Source organism: Sorex araneus, chromosome 2 (assembly GCF_027595985.1).
Source record: "Sorex araneus isolate mSorAra2 chromosome 2, mSorAra2.pri, whole genome shotgun sequence".
Taxonomy (NCBI): Eukaryota; Metazoa; Chordata; class Mammalia; order Eulipotyphla; family Soricidae; genus Sorex; species Sorex araneus.
The window spans coordinates 250,414,655-250,431,338 of NC_073303.1; the positions used below are offsets into that span (position 1 = coordinate 250,414,655).

General features: G+C 51.8%; 2 protein-coding genes across 2 annotated transcripts in view; one reads left to right on the forward strand and one right to left on the reverse strand.

The window, feature by feature from the left end:
- SOX30 (SRY-box transcription factor 30) overlaps window positions 1–7,934 on the reverse strand; it is a 31,381-nt gene extending 23,447 nt beyond the window's left edge. Inside the window, exons 1-3 of the mRNA XM_004611542.2 lie at window positions 6,983–7,934; window positions 4,749–4,988; window positions 2,768–2,947 (exon numbers count right to left, since the gene is read on the reverse strand). Coding sequence (XP_004611599.2) covers window positions 2,768–2,947; window positions 4,749–4,988; window positions 6,983–7,934 — 1,372 coding nt within the window. The remainder of the gene's footprint in view (window positions 1–2,767; window positions 2,948–4,748; window positions 4,989–6,982) is intronic.
- Window positions 7,935–11,235: 3,301 nt separating this feature from the next.
- LOC129402068 (uncharacterized) lies at window positions 11,236–15,895 on the forward strand. The gene is made up of 3 exons (XM_055126743.1): window positions 11,236–11,694; window positions 12,390–12,490; window positions 15,647–15,895. The coding sequence occupies exons 1-3, from the start codon at window positions 11,266–11,268 to the stop codon at window positions 15,750–15,752; spliced, it is 636 nt and encodes a 211-aa protein (XP_054982718.1). The 5' UTR covers window positions 11,236–11,265; the 3' UTR covers window positions 15,753–15,895.
- Window positions 15,896–16,684: the final 789 nt, after the last annotated feature.

Below are 16,684 nucleotides of genomic sequence, written 5' to 3' on the forward strand. Positions count from 1 at the left end.
CAGACCTCAGGGGGCATCCACCTTAGGGCTGCAGAGAAACTCTGAATTAGAGCAAAGAAAATGCCCCCAAAGGTGGAAACAGACGTTTTCTTTGCCCTAATGGCGTTGGCCAGCCAACAGGAACTTGCAGCTCCCGGGAGGGGAGACCTCGGGAAGGCAACAAGGTGAGTCCATTTTCCGTCCTGTGAGGCTGGGGGTGTCTGTGCTTCGTGCGGCACACAAAGCTGGTGAGAAACCAGAGAGCAGATGGCTTCCCCGAGAGATAATAAAGCAAAAACCCCTAGCCTGGCATTCTCGCCTTGGGGGAAAGGCACAGCAGTCTGAAGAACAAATTTCTAGAACATAAGATGTTTTAAAAGGGAAGATAGAGAAATTCACCGCTGCAGCTACGTAAGAGAGTTAAGGAGCAGTTTCCTAGGGATGTCGGCTAGAACTGCTTCTTAGCAGTTTTCTATACGACGGAGAATATGAAATCGTGAAGAGGTCTGTAAGTAACATGGTGCCACTCTGGCAAGCACAAATGCAAAGAAAGTACTGGGGGGCTAGAGAGACAGCTCAGTGGGCCGAGCTCAGTCTTTGCACTTAGAAACTCTGGGTTTGATCCCCGGTACCAGACAGACTCCCGGGAACCCTGAGATCAGCCCCAAGCACAACATCTAGAGTAAGCCCAAGGCTAAGTGTGGACCAAAAACCAAAAAGAAGGGAAGGGAGGGAGGGAGGGAGAGAAAGAGAGAAGGGAGGGAAACAGGGAGGGAGGGAGGGAGGGAGGGAGGGACGGAGGGCAGGAAGGAAGGAAGGGAGGGAGGGAGGGAGGAAATGCAGGAAGGCAGGAAGGAAGGAAGGGAGGGAGGGAGGAAGGGAGGGAAGGAAGGAAGGAAGGAAGGAAGGAAGGAAGGAAGGAAGGAAGGAAGGAAGGAAGGAAGGAAGGGAGGGAGGGAAGGAAGGAAGGAAGGAAGGAAGGAAGGAAGGAAGGAAGGAAGGAAGGAAAGAAGGAAGGAAGGGAGGGAGGAAGGAAGGAAAGAAGGGAGGGAGGGAGGGAGGAAGGAAGGAAGGGAGGGAGGAAGGAAGGAAAGAAGGAAGGAAGGGAGGGAGGGAGGAAGGAAGGGAGGGAGGAATAAGTAGGGAAGGAAGAAGGGAGGGAAGGAAGGAGGGAAGAAGGAAGAGAGGAAGGAGGAAGGAAGGAAGGAAGGAAGGAAGGAAGGAAGGAAAGAAGGAAGGGAGAGAGAAAGGGAGGAAGGAAAGAAGGAAGGGAAGAGAGTTTCAAAGCTGTAGGACCAGACAGTATAACAGCAGATTAATCATCTCATCATTAACAAGATATATCTAGAAAAACAATTCCTAAGCAATGTAAGATAAGGATCTCTGTGATCTTAGATCCAAGAGAAGAATTTTTAATGGCACAAAATGAGATACTTTTCTTTTCTTTCTTTGAAAAGCAAACAACCCCCCCCCCACTATCCTGCTTTCAATTTATTTCCAGTTGTATATGGCTCTGACATGGTTCCTGTCATCCTGACAGGCCTGGAGATCATATCTTGCCCCCATGGAGGCAGAAACTCGAACATTATTAAGAGGAAAATATTTCACTTTCTACTTCTCCCATAAATGCGCTCAGAATTTCATACAATGCGTGGTACAAAATGCCAGTGGACTCAAAGAAGAACACGGATAGCTCGGGTCCTCAAGAGCAGAAACATGCACCATCCCCCAGTGGGGAGAGGCAGGAGGAGGAGAGACTGGGATCAGGGTAATTAGAAGCAGCAGACTCTGAAAGCAGAACCCTCGAGTAACACACAGCAGACAAAACATGCAGGGTAACAGCAGCTGCATTAAGCCAGGGGTGGAGGCCCAGAGCAGAGGGGACACGGGCAGACAGCCAAGGGCAGAGCCGGCTGAGCTGGGAGAGGAGCGTCTGCAGCTCTGTCCTGGGCCCAAACGACTCGGCCGGGGGTGTGGAGTGGGTGCGGGAAGGTGGGGGTTGTGAGCGGGAGAGGATGCAGCAGAGGCTTTAAAAAAAAAAAGGAGTCATTTGGGGTCTTGTGACAGCTAGACAGCTAATGGCAAATGAATAAACTACTCCTGAGAGATGATTAAGCGAAAGGGGAAAAAAAAACCCATAAAATGTGTTCTGGGAGAATTAGCCAGTGACAGTCCTGAAATAAGTTCGGAGGCTAGGAGATTCTCAGTTTGGGGTTCTTGAAGGCAACGGACACACTTACGAATAACCATAATGAAGGGAAAAAGTTGGGGCTCTCTGATCCAATCAACCAGGATTTGGCAGAAAAGAGCCCATAGCACCCTCCTCCCAGATCAGACAGAGATTGGTCTTCCTTCACGCATCAGCCTTCCTCGCTACATTCCAGGACACAGTGCCATCCCCCCATTAGCAAGACATTATTTTCTGCTGACAGTCAGAAAGCAGCACTCTGGTTTCCTATTGAATTATCGCAGCCATTTCCTGCGTTCGCCCCCTCCTGTCACGGGCTCATCCTGACCTGCCGCAAGGAGCTGGGGTGTGATGCATGGAAGACTGACTTGCTGCTCGGGCAAATCAAGTGCTCGGACATGCTCCCATCCAATTTCCATCTGCAGGGCAATGTCTTGCCGTTACTCTTCTTGAATTATCCTTAGTGTTATGATTATGAAAACTCCGTAAGCTAACACACACAATCAACTTAAGAGAGGTGCAAATTTTCAAACACATCATCATCGTCATCATCATCCATCCAAAAAGAAAACCAAGTCATCTACGATCCAATGAACTCACCAACAGGATGAGTGATGGTGTTCTGTAGGCTGGGAATTACCACAGAGTAGGTGGGTGAGCGGTAAGGGTAGACTGTTGTAGGATTTGTAGAGATGATATTCTGTGTGGTACCAGAAAACACATTGGAAACACTTAGAGGGAAGCGTTTTCGCTTCCCTGGGCGAGGCTGGTAAACCCATCCTATAGAAGAAGATACGCTATTTTAAATTGGCACGTACAGACCCCTAGGTAAGCTTTAGCTCTTATTGCCTTAAAATCCTGCGTGATTGTAAGTTAAACAAAACAAAACAAGTGCGGTCTAGAGAAAGTACAGTAAATAGGGCACTTGCCTTGGGCATGGCCAAGCTAGGCTTGATGCCCCAGAACCCTATTCTGTTCCCTTGAACCCTGCTCAGAGTTATCCTTGAGTGCAGAAGCAGGAGAGCATAGTCGGGGGTGGCCCCTCTGCCCCCAGCAAAAAAAAAAAAAAAAAAAAAAAAAAAAGATGGTTTAAAGCAGTGTATCTCAATCTGGGGCCAAATGGTTTTCTGTACACCCCAAAAGATTGTGGGGTGGGGAGTGGTGCAGGCGGAAAGGGAAGGTGCAAATCCTTAAATGGGGGTGGGGGGCTGGAGTGATAGCACAGCGGGTAGGGCGTTTGCCTTGCATGCGGCCGACCTGGGTTCAAATCCCAGCATCCCATAGGGTCCCCTGAGCACCGCCAGGGGTGGTTCCTGAGTGCAGAGCCAGGAGTAACCCCTGTGTATCGCCCGGGTGTGACCCAAAAAGCAAAAAAAAAAAAATGGGGGTGGGGCCACTGCACAGACTAAGGGGGCAAATAGGTAGGACAAGGGAGGGTCACAGGAAGGAAACAAGATCAGAAGAGTGTTAAAAAAGGGAGGAAAGCTGAAGTTTCTCAACTCTCTACCAGTTTCTATATGTTAGCTATATATCCACAGCGTTCCCTAGCTCCTGCCCGGGTTGTAATCCATGATTCAGAGGATGCACAGGTGAGGTGTCTTACATCCAGAGAGAACCATGGAATCTGCCAGAGAATCAACCTTAGGGGTCTTCCATTGGAAATTCCCAACTTTTCCTTTGGCTACAAATCGATGACCCAACAATCAACGATCTGTCTCTCTCCCTCTTACAACACTTATTTCACAGTGGAATGGTCAAGGATGACCAGACACTATTTTAATGTCTAAATCAGGATTACAGACTCCATGTCCACCATCCAATCCCATTTCCGCCCAAACCCGGGAGAGTGGAGTGACGGCAGGTGTCCAGAATACTTGGAAGAGTGGCTCCCTCTACTCTCTGCCTTTGACCACCCCAGTCCCCAGTACCTTCCCACTCACACAGCAGAGAAGAATGGGGGGGGGGAGGAAACATCTCTTCCCATTCTGCATAGTCAAGTTGGCCATTGGCTGCACATTTATCCAAAATTCATCTCAATGTCTCATTTCTGGGGATTCTCCCCAACTAGATCATGAGAACTGACCGGCCAGCTGCAGGACTGTGTCCTGACATCCACAAGCAAATAAGAAGGGAGACTGGTGCTAATTCCAGAACTCTCACTGTCCTGAAATGTGCAAGTATATACTTTTTTTTTGGGGGGGGGTGTTTTCTTCTTGTTTTTTGGCTGCTGTTATGATTTTAAACACTTCAGTGGTGAGCTTATTGGCAAAATTATAGCCTACAAGTCTGGATTTTTACTTTTTTTAGCTACACATTTAATCACAACCACATTCAGAATTCTCGGGTCCCTAATCTCAGTTAGTTGGTCTGAGGCCAGAGAGCCCTCTGCTTGGTTCTACTCAAGGGAACGAATGTCCAGTATCAAACCATTCCTCTAATATTAGCCATTATTCTCTCTGTTGTTCACATCGGATGGGGTGGGGGAAATCAGCAATTTTCTGACTCTCAATCTCAACCTAACTTAATCTTTATCTTAGAAAACTTAAATTAGGAAGAGGCTTTGTCCGTTTCATTTGATTACCAGGAAACTCCTCTCTGTGTTTTTCTTTAATCTTTTGTGCTTCATCATAATAGGGTTTCTTTTGCTCTTCACTAAGTTTGTTCCACTCTAGCCCGAGCTGGACACTGATTTCTGCATTGTTGGCGGCTGGGTTAGCTTTGGCTAGTGCTGGCCGGTGGATCCTTGCCCAAACCATAAACGCGTTCATGGGTCGCTTCACATGACCATTTCTGTCCTTACTGAAGGGAGTGTCTGGTATTCCTATGTAACAAAAACGAAGAAACTAAATTAACATGCCACATACACAACCACACACACACAGAGGCATGTACACATGAAATACCTTGATAATGAAATGCATCTCCATGTCTATTTATTTTTAAAATATCTGGAGAAAATACACACCTCAAAGAACTGCCAGTATCCCAGAATTCCTTATAAACCTTGATCTTGATATTTTAACCTTAATTTAGAACGACCCTTCTTACCCCCAAAAAATAAAACTGCGTGGGGCTGGAGCGATAGTACAGCGGGTAGGGCGTTTGCCTTGCATGTGGCCGACCAGGGTTCGATTCCCAGCATCCCACATGGTCCCCTGAACACCACCAGGAGTTAATTCCTGAGTGCATGAGCCAGGACTAACTTCTGTGCATTGCTGGGTGTGACCCAAAGAGCCAAAAAATATTGCAGAAATACTAAATTGGATATAATGTTGAAATCCAGCAAACTGCTGGCTTACTGCAGCTTTGAGCATTTGGTAATATTTTAATGGTTTCTTTTTCATTAAACTTATTTCATTACTAGGGGACAGAAATGAAAACTTAATGCTCAGATCCTGATGTCGTGCAGGTGTTTCATAATGTTTAAAGGAACTCATTTACAAACCTGTCATTTCTATTCAAGTACAGATATCCATATTTTAATACGCCTTCAGCCCTGTATCATTATGAAAGCAGACAGAACTGCAAACTATAGGTCATCAACACAGAGTCCCAGATCCTGGGGTCACTGTCACTGTCATCCAGTTGCTCACTGATTTGTTCGAGCGGGCACCAGTAACGTCTCCATTGTGAGACTTGTTGTTACTGTTTTTGGCATATCAGATATGCCATGGGTAGCTTGCCAGGCTCTGCCGTGTGGGCAAGATACTCTTGGTAGCTTGCCGGGCTCTCCAAGAGGGACAGAGAAATAGAACCTGGGTCAGGCGCATACAAGGCAAACGCCCGACCCGCTGTGCTAACGCTCCAGTATGGAAATGGGCTAAGGTCCCATAATTCATCAAAGACAATGCTCTTATATTGTCTGATACCATGTCTTATTTTAGGGTTACTAGATCTAAAAAAAATTTTTTTTTTTACATGAAAGGATGAAGTCGGTTGAATAAAGCTTTCCTTCCTAAAAAAAAAAAGGGTGTGTGGGGGAAAAAAGCAAGCCTCAGAGTTACAAAAAGCACAAGTAAATGATGAGGTAGAGACACATAATTGGTAAATGAAAGAAAATATAAAAAAGTATAAACTGTAGATTGATTTAAAAATGTATAAACGGTTGCTTGATTATTTCTACACAGCATTCATTTGTGTAGGGTGCTATCTGAATTAAATCTTAAATCTCTGGGGCTGGAGCGATAGAGCTGGTAGGGCATCTGCCTTGGACGTGGTCGATCCCCAGCATCGCATAAGGTCCCCTTGAGCAATTCCTGATTGCAGGGCCAGGAGTAACCCCTGTGCGCCGTCGGGTGTGACTCAAAAAGCAAAAAATAAAATAAAATAAATCTTAAATCTCGGGGCTAGAGCAATAGCACAGCGGGTAGGGCGTTTGCCTTGCACAGGGCCGACAGGGTTCGATTCCCAGCATCCCATATGGTCCCCTGAGCACCGCCAGGGGATGATCAGCATCACTCATTCCCGAGTGCAGAGCCAGGACTAACCCCTGTGCATCGCCGGGTGTGACCCAAAAAGGAAAAAAAAAACATATCTTAAATCTCTTTTGGTGGTGGTGGGGGTGGTGGAAATAAAAGATAAAATGTTTGTGGTTACTTTTGCTGTAAACGAAGCGTTATTTGGAAACGACTGTTCTCGCTTGCAGTATCCCTGCAAGTTCTCTACGGGTGGAAAGGTGTCAAGACTCAGGGGCCCGGCGCGATGGCCCAGCGGGGAGGTGTCTGCGGGGCCCCCACCCCAGAGCTGGCCGGGGGCGTGCGGCGGGCTCCGGGGGCCGCGGGCTGGTCCCCCGCCGTTCGTGCCGTGCCGGGATACCTGCGTCTGAGGGCAGCACGGTGAGCGGCACGTCTTTGGTCTCGATCTTGACCGACGGCTCCAGCAAGGACTGCATCTTGATGGGCACCGGGGCCAGGGGGACCTTGGTCAGCCGGATCAGCTCGGGGGGCGGCGGCCCCTGGAACTGGATGCGGGCCCCGGGCGGGACTGGATGGAGCGTGAGTGGGAGGCGCAGGTCCGGCGGCGGCGGCGGCGGGGGCGGCGGGGGCGGCGGCCCGAAGGCGCCGGGCGGCGGGGCCAGCAGCAGCTCCTTGGCGCCGGGCGCCAGCCCATTGGCCGCGGGGGGCTCGGCGGGGCCCGGGCGCCCGTCCTCGCGGCCCCGCTCGGGCTCCTCCGTCTTGATGCCGCCGCCGCCGCCGCCTTCCGCCGCGTCGCTCGGGCCGTCGGCCGCCTCCCAGCGACCCGGCTTCTCGTCCCCGCCGCGGCGGCCGTCGGGGGCCCCCCTGCAGGCCCGCGCCGCCCCCGCCGGCTGCGGCCCGGGCCCCGGCTCGGGCTGCTCGGCCTTGACGGGCGGCGCCCGGGCCGCGGGCGGGTGGGCGTCGGGCCTGCAGGGGGCGCCGTCGGGGGGCGCCGGCGGCGGCGGCGGCGGCAGCAGCAGCAGCTCGGGCCTCAGCGGCAGCAGCCGCGCCTGCGCGGGGGCCCCGGCGGGCCCGTCGTCCCGGGCCGACGGCGGCGGCAGCAGCAGCACCTGCTCCGTCTTCACCTGCAGCAGGCGCCGAGCCGCGGGCTGCACGCCCGGCGCCGCGGCGTCCCCGCACGGCGAGGCCACGGCCGCAAGGGCGGCGGCGCACGGCGCGGGCGGCGACCGGGGGGGCTCGGCCGCGGCCCCCCGAAAGGCGGCGCCGTCGAGCGGCGGCGGAGCGGGGCGCAGCGGGCGCGGAGGGGCTGCCCGCGGCAGTTGGCGCGGCGGCTCCGGCCGGGCTCTCTCCATCGGGGGGCGTGGGGGGAGGGGGCGCCGCGGCCCGGTCGAGGCCCGGATTGTGAGCTCAGCCGTTTGTTGGCCACCGTCTCCCCCTCCCCCCTTTCGGTTAAGCCCCCTTCCCCCACTGGGCTGCGCTTCCCAGAACCCTACGCGGGCCCAAGAGTGGCGCTCACGGCGCGGCCCCGTCCAATCACCGGCGTCGCGGCCTCGCCGGCCCGCCAATCACAGGCGCGTCCGCCTGCCCCGCCCGCCCTCCACTCCCGGCTCGAGCCCGCGCCCTCGAATCGCCGGCGACGGCGGGGCGGCGGCCCGTGTAGCCCATGTTCCCCCGCACGCACTCTGCCCTCTCTTCCGGAATTCTCTTCCAGCCGTTGCCCCAGCACCCGACAATGGCATCGCCTAGGAGACGCCGTGGTTCCACGCCCTCCGCCCTCCTGGAGATGGAGCCGTAGGTAGCCTCGTCCCGGCCAGGGGCCCCCAGAAGTCAATGACGTGCGATTTGCCGCACCCGCGGGCAAGCTAGGCCGGGAGCGTTGAAGGGGGCGGAGGGTGGGGGAGGCTCTGGATCCGAGACAAGGGGAAAAGGAGGGAAATCTGCCATTTTATAATCCCCCTAAAATGGATCTGGTTGGAAGTGGTTCCACTTTTTGCTATTGCCGGGGAAATTGACATTTTGATCAAACACCGATCCTGTTGCCCCCGCCCCAACACACACCTTTTACAAAACAGCTCGAATCCTTTTCTGGTTCCCCCACGTTCCTAGTGTCCATCTTTCACTGGGATCCTACCATCACTAATAAGTCTCTTGGCTTTGGTTTGTTTCGGGGTCACACCAGCGGTGCTCAGGCCTTACTCCTGGCTCTATGCTCAGGGATCAGCCCTGGAGGTGCTCAGAGGACCCTATGGGGATGCCAGGGTTTGAACCCAGATTGACCGCATGCAAGGCAAACCCCGTAAGACTTGTACTATAGCTCCGGCTCTTAGAACATTTAAAGCGAGGACTCAAATATTTGCTTGGTAGTCACTGAAGTTATAGTCCCCTGATGTAATGTGGAAGGAAGGATCTATAAACTCAGGGATGTAGTAATGTTAAAAAGAATCTTATTATATTTGCATCTAATTGTCTCTTTTCTCTTTTTAGGGATTCTATGGAATATTTTCTTTTTTTTCCTTTTTGGGTCACACCTGGCGATGCACAGGGGTTACTCCTGGCTTATGCATTCAGGATTTACCCCATGGTGTTGCTTGGGGGACCATATGGGATGCTGGGAATCGAACCCGGGTCGGCTGCGTGCAAGGCAAACGCCCTACCCACTGTGCTATTGCTCCAGCCCCCTATGGAACATTTTTAAAGACATTGATAAATGCCTGAATGAGGCAGCAGGTGCATACTTCACAAGCTTTCTGATAACTGTCTCTTCTAGGTCTGAGATGCCGGTGGAAGGGGACACACTTAAATTAGATTCCCTTGACTTCACCCCAGAATAGTAATCCAAGGGTTGGGAATAATATCGGGAGATAAGGCAAAAATCATAGTATTGGGCAGCAAGAAATGACAGTATTGGGCCAGTAGGATTGTTACTATGTTTAATAGTCATGCCTTTAGAAGTAAAAACTGATGGGAAGTTTATTATTGTACTGGGCTAACCCAAAGTCAAAAAGAAAACTCTTGTCCTGGTAAGCAGAACTCTGCCTTCAAATCTACTTGGAAAGTCACACTCTCATGCCCAATTCTTACATCTATGTCAGTCTGTGGTCTGAAGCCCCAGACCTCTTGACTACAGGCAGTGTCCCCTTCCAGCATGACCACAGAGAAGTACAATGCCAGAAGGACAGTGAAGAAAGCCCCGTGCCCATTTACTTGCATGAATGGATTCTTGACGTGAAGTCAGGTGATGAATGGAACTTTGGTCTGAGTCTCTCACCTGGAGTCCAGGGATCAGAAAACCAAGTCTATGAGTACTTTTCTCAGCTCTTGAACACTTAGGCCGAAACAGACGTACTCAGGGCCGGGCAGAACTGCCTACTGACAACTTGACACATGAGGTGCAGCAAAGACCTTATGGGACCTCTAAGAACCTCTAACGTGCTCCCCCAAATCATCAACCTGAGCGGCATCACCCCCCCCTTAAAGACTAGAGCCTCCACTGAAGACTTGAACTATTACCACAGTAACTACTAAATCGACTCCGTTGCACGCACCTTTTAGCAAGAAACTGGCTGGATCTCAAGAGAATAATGGAATGATTCAGCTATCAAGTGATGACTCCAAATGCAGCCATTATAGGGGATGTGGCCAGGGTACGGATCTAGAGTAAGTCAGAGTAGCAGCTGGCATCTTTTACACTCTTTCTGATCTCACCCATCTTTGTCCCCATTCGCCATCAGCAGTGATCATCAAAAGCTGTTTGCTTTTGTCTGGGAGGGAAAGGAAAACTTCTTCAGTTTTCCTTCGGGGTTCCACTACTCCCCTGTTCTCTGTCATAATACAGCCTGCAAAGAACTTTTGCCATGTGGACATTCCACCTAATAAAATGCCAGTTCATGACCCTGACCAGACCTGGTCGAAGAGGAAGCAGCAAGTGCCCTAATGCTGTAATAAAATGCATGTGTGTGGGGGAGAGGAGTGGGCACCCGCAGAAATGAACCCACGAAATGTTCATAACCCCTGAGGATTCATCAACTCAGGGGAACAGGGCATCTCCCCACCCTATGGCATAAACCATCCAACGGTCCACTGGAAGAACACTGTCAGGAAGTGCCCAGGCAGGCTGCCCAGGGAATGGTCCAGCCCCGCTCCCCAAAACTAGCCGTCACTCTGCACCTCTTCAAGGGATTCCCCACACTCCAGAAGCTCTGCAGGTTGCCCAGGGGTGGTCTGGGCTGCCAACGCCCGTTAAGAGGGGAGTGGAGGGCTAGTTCTGGGAGGTCCACAGCCTGGAGCCGGGCCAGAGTCGGAGAGATCTGCACAGAGGCGTTCTCTGTGCAGACGAGGCCCCCCCTACCCCCCGGCCCTAGCCCACCGAGCGACGGGGGTCCCCTGAAGACGGCGCTGCAAGGGGCTCACCTGCTCACTGAGGTCCCGGCTGCCAAGGTCTCCTCCACGCAGCCCCACGGGGATGAACCTCGAGGGCCTCACAGCCCAGAGGCGATACCAGCGGCCCCGCAGGCTCCATGCAATGGAAGTTCCAGGCTCCTGAAAGCTGAAAATCGCAGCCTCCCCTCAAAGTTGAGCATCCCCGGGTCTCTGAGAGCCGGAAGTCCCAGGCCGCCGGAAGTCCCAAGTCCCCGAGGCCGGACCGTGGCGCATGCGCACACCGGCATAGTCCTGACGCCAGCAATGTCGGGTGAGGGGGACCCCAGGGGTTCGCAGTCCATCTTGTGGCCTCGGGGTCAGACACCTGTTAAAGCGAGGCCTCCTAACCTCCGCAGAGGCCAGTATCATGCCCCAGGCGGCCCGGGAGGAACCTCACGGCTCTCTCCTGGCCGTCCTGGGCGCGATGCCCTGGTCCAGAGACAACGAGGCCGGCAGCCCAGGGCGCTGCAGAGGCCCCCGGGCCCCACCGAGTCCAGTAAGAAGGGCATCGGCCCGCTGGTGCCACCTAGTGAGAGGGTCCTGCTGGAGATGCACGCTCACATGCCAGAGTCGGCCGATGGCGTTGGATGGCGTCGACGGATGGACACTCGGGCCTGGCTTCGGGCCCTGGCTGCAGCCCAGCAGGGAGGATTCACTGCGCATGCGCAGGATCTCAGCCCAGCGCCACTGAGGGTGAGACGTGCCACCGACTGGCCAGGTGCCCCGGGGAGACCCCTGGAAACACCCACTGATCCCAAGACAGAGGTCCAGGCTGGCCAGCTGCCCCCAGGAGGCCTCCGGGCACCTGGCCAGCCAGAGAAGCCCCATCCCGAAAGCCAACAGGGATGGGGTGTCATGTGCCCTTCTAGTTGCCACGAAGGTGACCAGTGTGGCAGGGAACACGGGCTGGGGTGCTGCGGGGGGGGGGGGGGGCGGTGGAGATGCAATACCAGCTGCTCGTCAGGTCCAAAAGCAAAAAAAACTTTGTCTTGGGATGTTCGAATGGATTCTTTGCCATTTTTTCCATTGCACATGCCCTGCTAGCTTTTTGTATATTGCTTATAGTTTTGAAGTGTTTAAAAAATTTTTATTTGGTTTTGGGTCTACACCAGGTAATGTACAGGGGTTACTCTTGGCTCTGCGCTAAGAAATTACTCCCAGTGGTGTGTGGCAGACCATATGGGATGCTGAGAGTTGAACCCAGATTGGCAGCATGCAAGGCAAGCACCTTACCCATTGCAGTATCACTCTGGTTAGCACTTCAAGAGTCCAGATACCAGTGTGTGTGTGTGTGTGTGTGTGTGTGTGTGTGTGTGTGTGTGTGGTGTTTTTCCCATACACATATTGACTTGATGAGTATTCAAACTTTCCAAAACCTTGTTTTGTAGGACCAGGTCCAGAGTGCTTACTGCTCATTGGAGGGGGTGGTCAGGAGACCATATGAGGTGCAGGCCCTCCAGAGCCAGAAGTCCCAGGGACCCTCAAAACTGTAAGTTCCAGTCCTCCCCAAAAATGGAAGGCTCAGGGCCCCCATGGAGCCAGACAACATGGGAATGTTTCTAGATCATCTCCTTGTCAGGTCTGGAAGCAAATACACTTTGTCTCAGGTGTCTAAATTTAGACAATTAGGTGTCCTTTTTTTTTTTTTTCTCAGCACACGCCCTTCTAGCTTTTGTGTATAGTGGTGCTTAGTTCTAAATCTTTTTTTTTTTTTTTTGCAGGGGGGAAGGGCACACCACACGATGCTCAGGGGTTTTTCCTAGCTCTGGGCTCCTGGTGGTTCTCAGGTGACCATATGGGATGCCAGTGACTGATTCAAGGTTAGCAGCTTGCAAGGCAAGCACGTTACCCACGATACCATCACTTTGCCACCGTGTTTTAGCATCTCAAGCATCCAGACACCAGTTTGTATTTTTTTTTAATTCCCATATTAACTTCATGAGACTCAGACTTGGTGGGGTTTCAGTCCTGGCAGTGATCAGGAAACCAAATGAGGTGCAGTGATTTGAACGGGAATCAGCCACATGCAATGCAAGGTCCCCTAAGCCCTGTACTATCTCTGTGTCCCTTCAAAATAACCTTTTTTTGTTTGTTTTGGGAGCCACATCTCAAAGTGCTCAGAGCTCTGCGCCTAGGAGTCACTACTGGCAGTGTTCAACGGTGTTCAACATGGGGTGCCTGGGTAGTACTATTGCTCCAGCCCCTCAAAATTACCTTCTTTAGTCCTGAAACTAAGTGGAGTCTTTCTCCTCCCTGCCCCCACTCCTGCCTCTTTCTCTTCCTTTGTTTTGGGACCACGTGCATCAGAGCTTGGGACCATGTGGTGCCACCAAAGCTCATGGAGTTCCTTTGACCTTTACTGTCTTTCTCCTCTTTGCTGCCTCTTCCCTTTCCTCTCTCCCCTCTCTTCGCCTTCCGCCCTTCATAGCCTCACCTCTCTCCCTCCCCCTCTCTCTTCCTCTCTGCGCTGTGTGCCCTGCCCCCTCCTCTCTCTCCCTGCTGTGTGACTATGGGGCTACACAGAGCCTGGGAAAGGCTCTAATCCCTCAGTGCATCTGTGGGCAGGAGATGCGGCCCATTGCTAAAGTGCAGGCCTTGCACGCAAGACATCCGCGTTCTAGCTCCTGATGCTAAAACCCAAGCAAAAGCACCTTTGATGGACACAAGAACGTTGCATTGATGGGCAAGGGAAGGGCAATTTAAGGGCGGCCGAGCAGTTCTGTATGGATTTAGTCTCTAACTGGTCATGTGACCTTGGGCAAGATAATCTCTGCTACTTGGTTTCTTTACCTGTCCAATGATGGTGGTGATATGTATTTCTCAGATTCTGAGAATATAATGAAAATGAAATGAAACTATTTTTTATTGATTTTGGGTTGGGGGGGCCGTGCCTGGTGGTGCTCAGGGCCTGCTTCTGGCTGTGCGCTCAGGGATCCCTCCCGATGAAGCTGCGGGGATGGTATGGGATGCTGGGGATCGAATCCTGCTTGGTCCACTTGCAAGGCAAGCGCCTTGCCCTCTGTACTATCCCACCCATGACATGCAGCCTCTGCATATAGCAGTATAAACCTCTACTCTGTTCCACGGATCGCCTTTCTACTTTTGTCTTTCAGATGGCCTTATCTGTGACACTTGGTCCCTTGCCTGTCTCTGTCACTCTGATGGTCTGGGGCCATGTACTTTCCCTGGAGCATAGATGAGTCAGGGTCATCGCCACCCAAACCTTGTGATCTGGATGTGGGGAAAGGAGGTGGGACAGGCAAAAGGCGCCACCTGTCTGCTTGAACACCTGGAAAGGCGAGGCCGCAATGAGAGAGAGAGAGAGAGAAAGAGAGAGAGAGAGAGAGAGAGAGAGAGAGAGAGCAAGAGAGAGAGAGAGAGAGAGAGAGCTCTACACTTGGCAGCGAAGCATGGGGATTGGCCCAAAGAGACAGTGCCTGGAAGAGTTTCAAGTTTGATCCCTGGAACTGCACTGAGGCCCCTCCGAACCCTACCTGGGTACAGGGCCAGGAGTCCGTCCTGCGCACTGCTGAGTGTGGGCCCAAAGTGAAAAGCGTGGGGGTTAATCTTATACCCGATGGTGCAGGCAACAAGCTTTGAACCAGTGTTCATTCAGACTGAAAGTCAGTGATTCCAGGGGGCTGGAGCGATAGCACAGCGGGTAGGGCGTTTGCCTTGCACGCGGCCGACCCGGGTTCGAATCCCAGCGTCCCATATGGTCCCCTGAGCACCGCCAGGAGTAATTCCTGAGTGTAGAACCAGGAGTAACCCCTGTGCATCGCCGGGTGTGACCCAAAAAGCAAAAAAAAAAAAAAAAAAAAAGAAAGTCAGTGATTCCAGACCTGCGGCAGCAAAGCCGTCTTCTTCTGATCTTTTCTTTTTCTTTTCTTTATTTTTTTTTTGCTTTTTGGGTCACACCCGGCGATGCTCAGGGGTTACTCCTGGTTCTACACTCAGGAATTACTCCTGGTGGTGCTCAGGGGACCCTATGGGATGCTGGGATTCAAACCCAGGTCGGCCGCGTGCATGGTAAACGCCCTCCCTACTGTGCTATCGCTCCAGCCCCTCTTCTGATCTTTTCATCCAGGCTGGAGTTTAAACACTGCTTCCCAGGGGGACAACTAGAGGAACCATCCCTAATGCATCCCCAATCAGGACAGGTCTTCCCAGCTGCTTTCCAACACGTGCTGAGGCACAACTGTGGGCCAACATGTACTTATAATATGTCCTCCTTCACTTGACTGCAGGCATCCAGATGGCTTTTGGCCACTGGGTCTTACCCTGCAGGATGCTCAGAGCAGATGAAGAAATATGTGTTCCGTGAAAGAGCCCATCATGGGCTCCCGAGCTACAGGGGCTTAGGAAACATGTAGCTCATTTCCCCTTTCTGTTCTCCTGAAGTCTTGTCCATGACCTTTAGTGACCACATCCTTCTGCCTTCCTTCCGGAACCTCTGCTAAGTCCAGACTGAATCACAAGCTGGCCCTTGTTTCGAGACACACAGTGATCATTTAGAAATAAAATCTGTTCACTGTGACCTACGCATGCATCATCTCAAGGCTGCAGAATAAATACATTTAGAAATTCCAAGGCCCCTTAAACCATTGATTGAGTCTAGATTAATAGCCTTCCATTTTCTACACAGACACATCCTGGACTTTCTGAAGGCTTCTGTGCCTCGGAGCCACGAGAGAACCAGACAGCTCTTTCCTGGAAGCATACCCATCCTTGCCAGCCAGAAATTTGATTAGAGAGGCTCCCTGGGAGACTTGAGAGACAAATTATTCCTCCTCCTTACCCGCCTCATCCGGAATTTCATCTCCATAATGCAGCTCTGAGTGCACATGTGAGTCAGCATCAGGGAAGCCAGACAGGAACCAGACCCCAAGGCCGTTTGACTTCCCGTCAGCCCCACTAGGTAAGGGAGCTTCTAGTAGAAGCTTATCTTAAGAGACAGGAAAAAAATAAAATGAGGTCACTGTTCAGTCAGGTCACAAATCGTGTGCCACATTTGTAATTTTTTTTATCTATGGCAGAATTCACAAGAAATAAAAGTTTTTCATTTGGCCCATTTTTGAGTGTGTGGAGTAGTGAGTCCCTTCGTGTTGCCGTGCAACCAATCTTCAGAAGACTTTTCATCTTGCAGAAAATTCATCTCAAATGGAATTTTTTCCAAAAAATTGACAATCTGGGCCGGAGAGATAGTACAGCGGGTAAGGTGTTTGCCTTGCACATGGGCAACCTGGGTTCAATCCCCAGAATCCCATATGATCCCCCAAGCACCGCCAGGAATAATTCCTGAGTGCAGAGCCAGGAGTAACACCTGAGTATTGCTGGGTATGACCCAAAAAGAAAAAAGAAATTTGAAAATCAGAGGAACTTGATGAAGGGTCTGGTGTTGGAACATATGCATGAAACCCATGTCATGGACAGTTTCGTAGATCATGGTGCCTAAAATAAAAAATATATATAAAATTTAAAAATGCCCTGAAAATCATGTAAAACCTCTGAAGCAATACCCAAGTCCCTAGTGACATTCATTATACCCTCTGTCTCTTTGAATAGGATTGCTCCAGCCTTATTTGTTGAGTTTCCAGAATCATGTAGTGTTTGTCTCTCCCGACATGAACGTGCTACCATCCCTGTCCAATCCCTTCTTAGACTGTTCTATAAGTCATGGGGC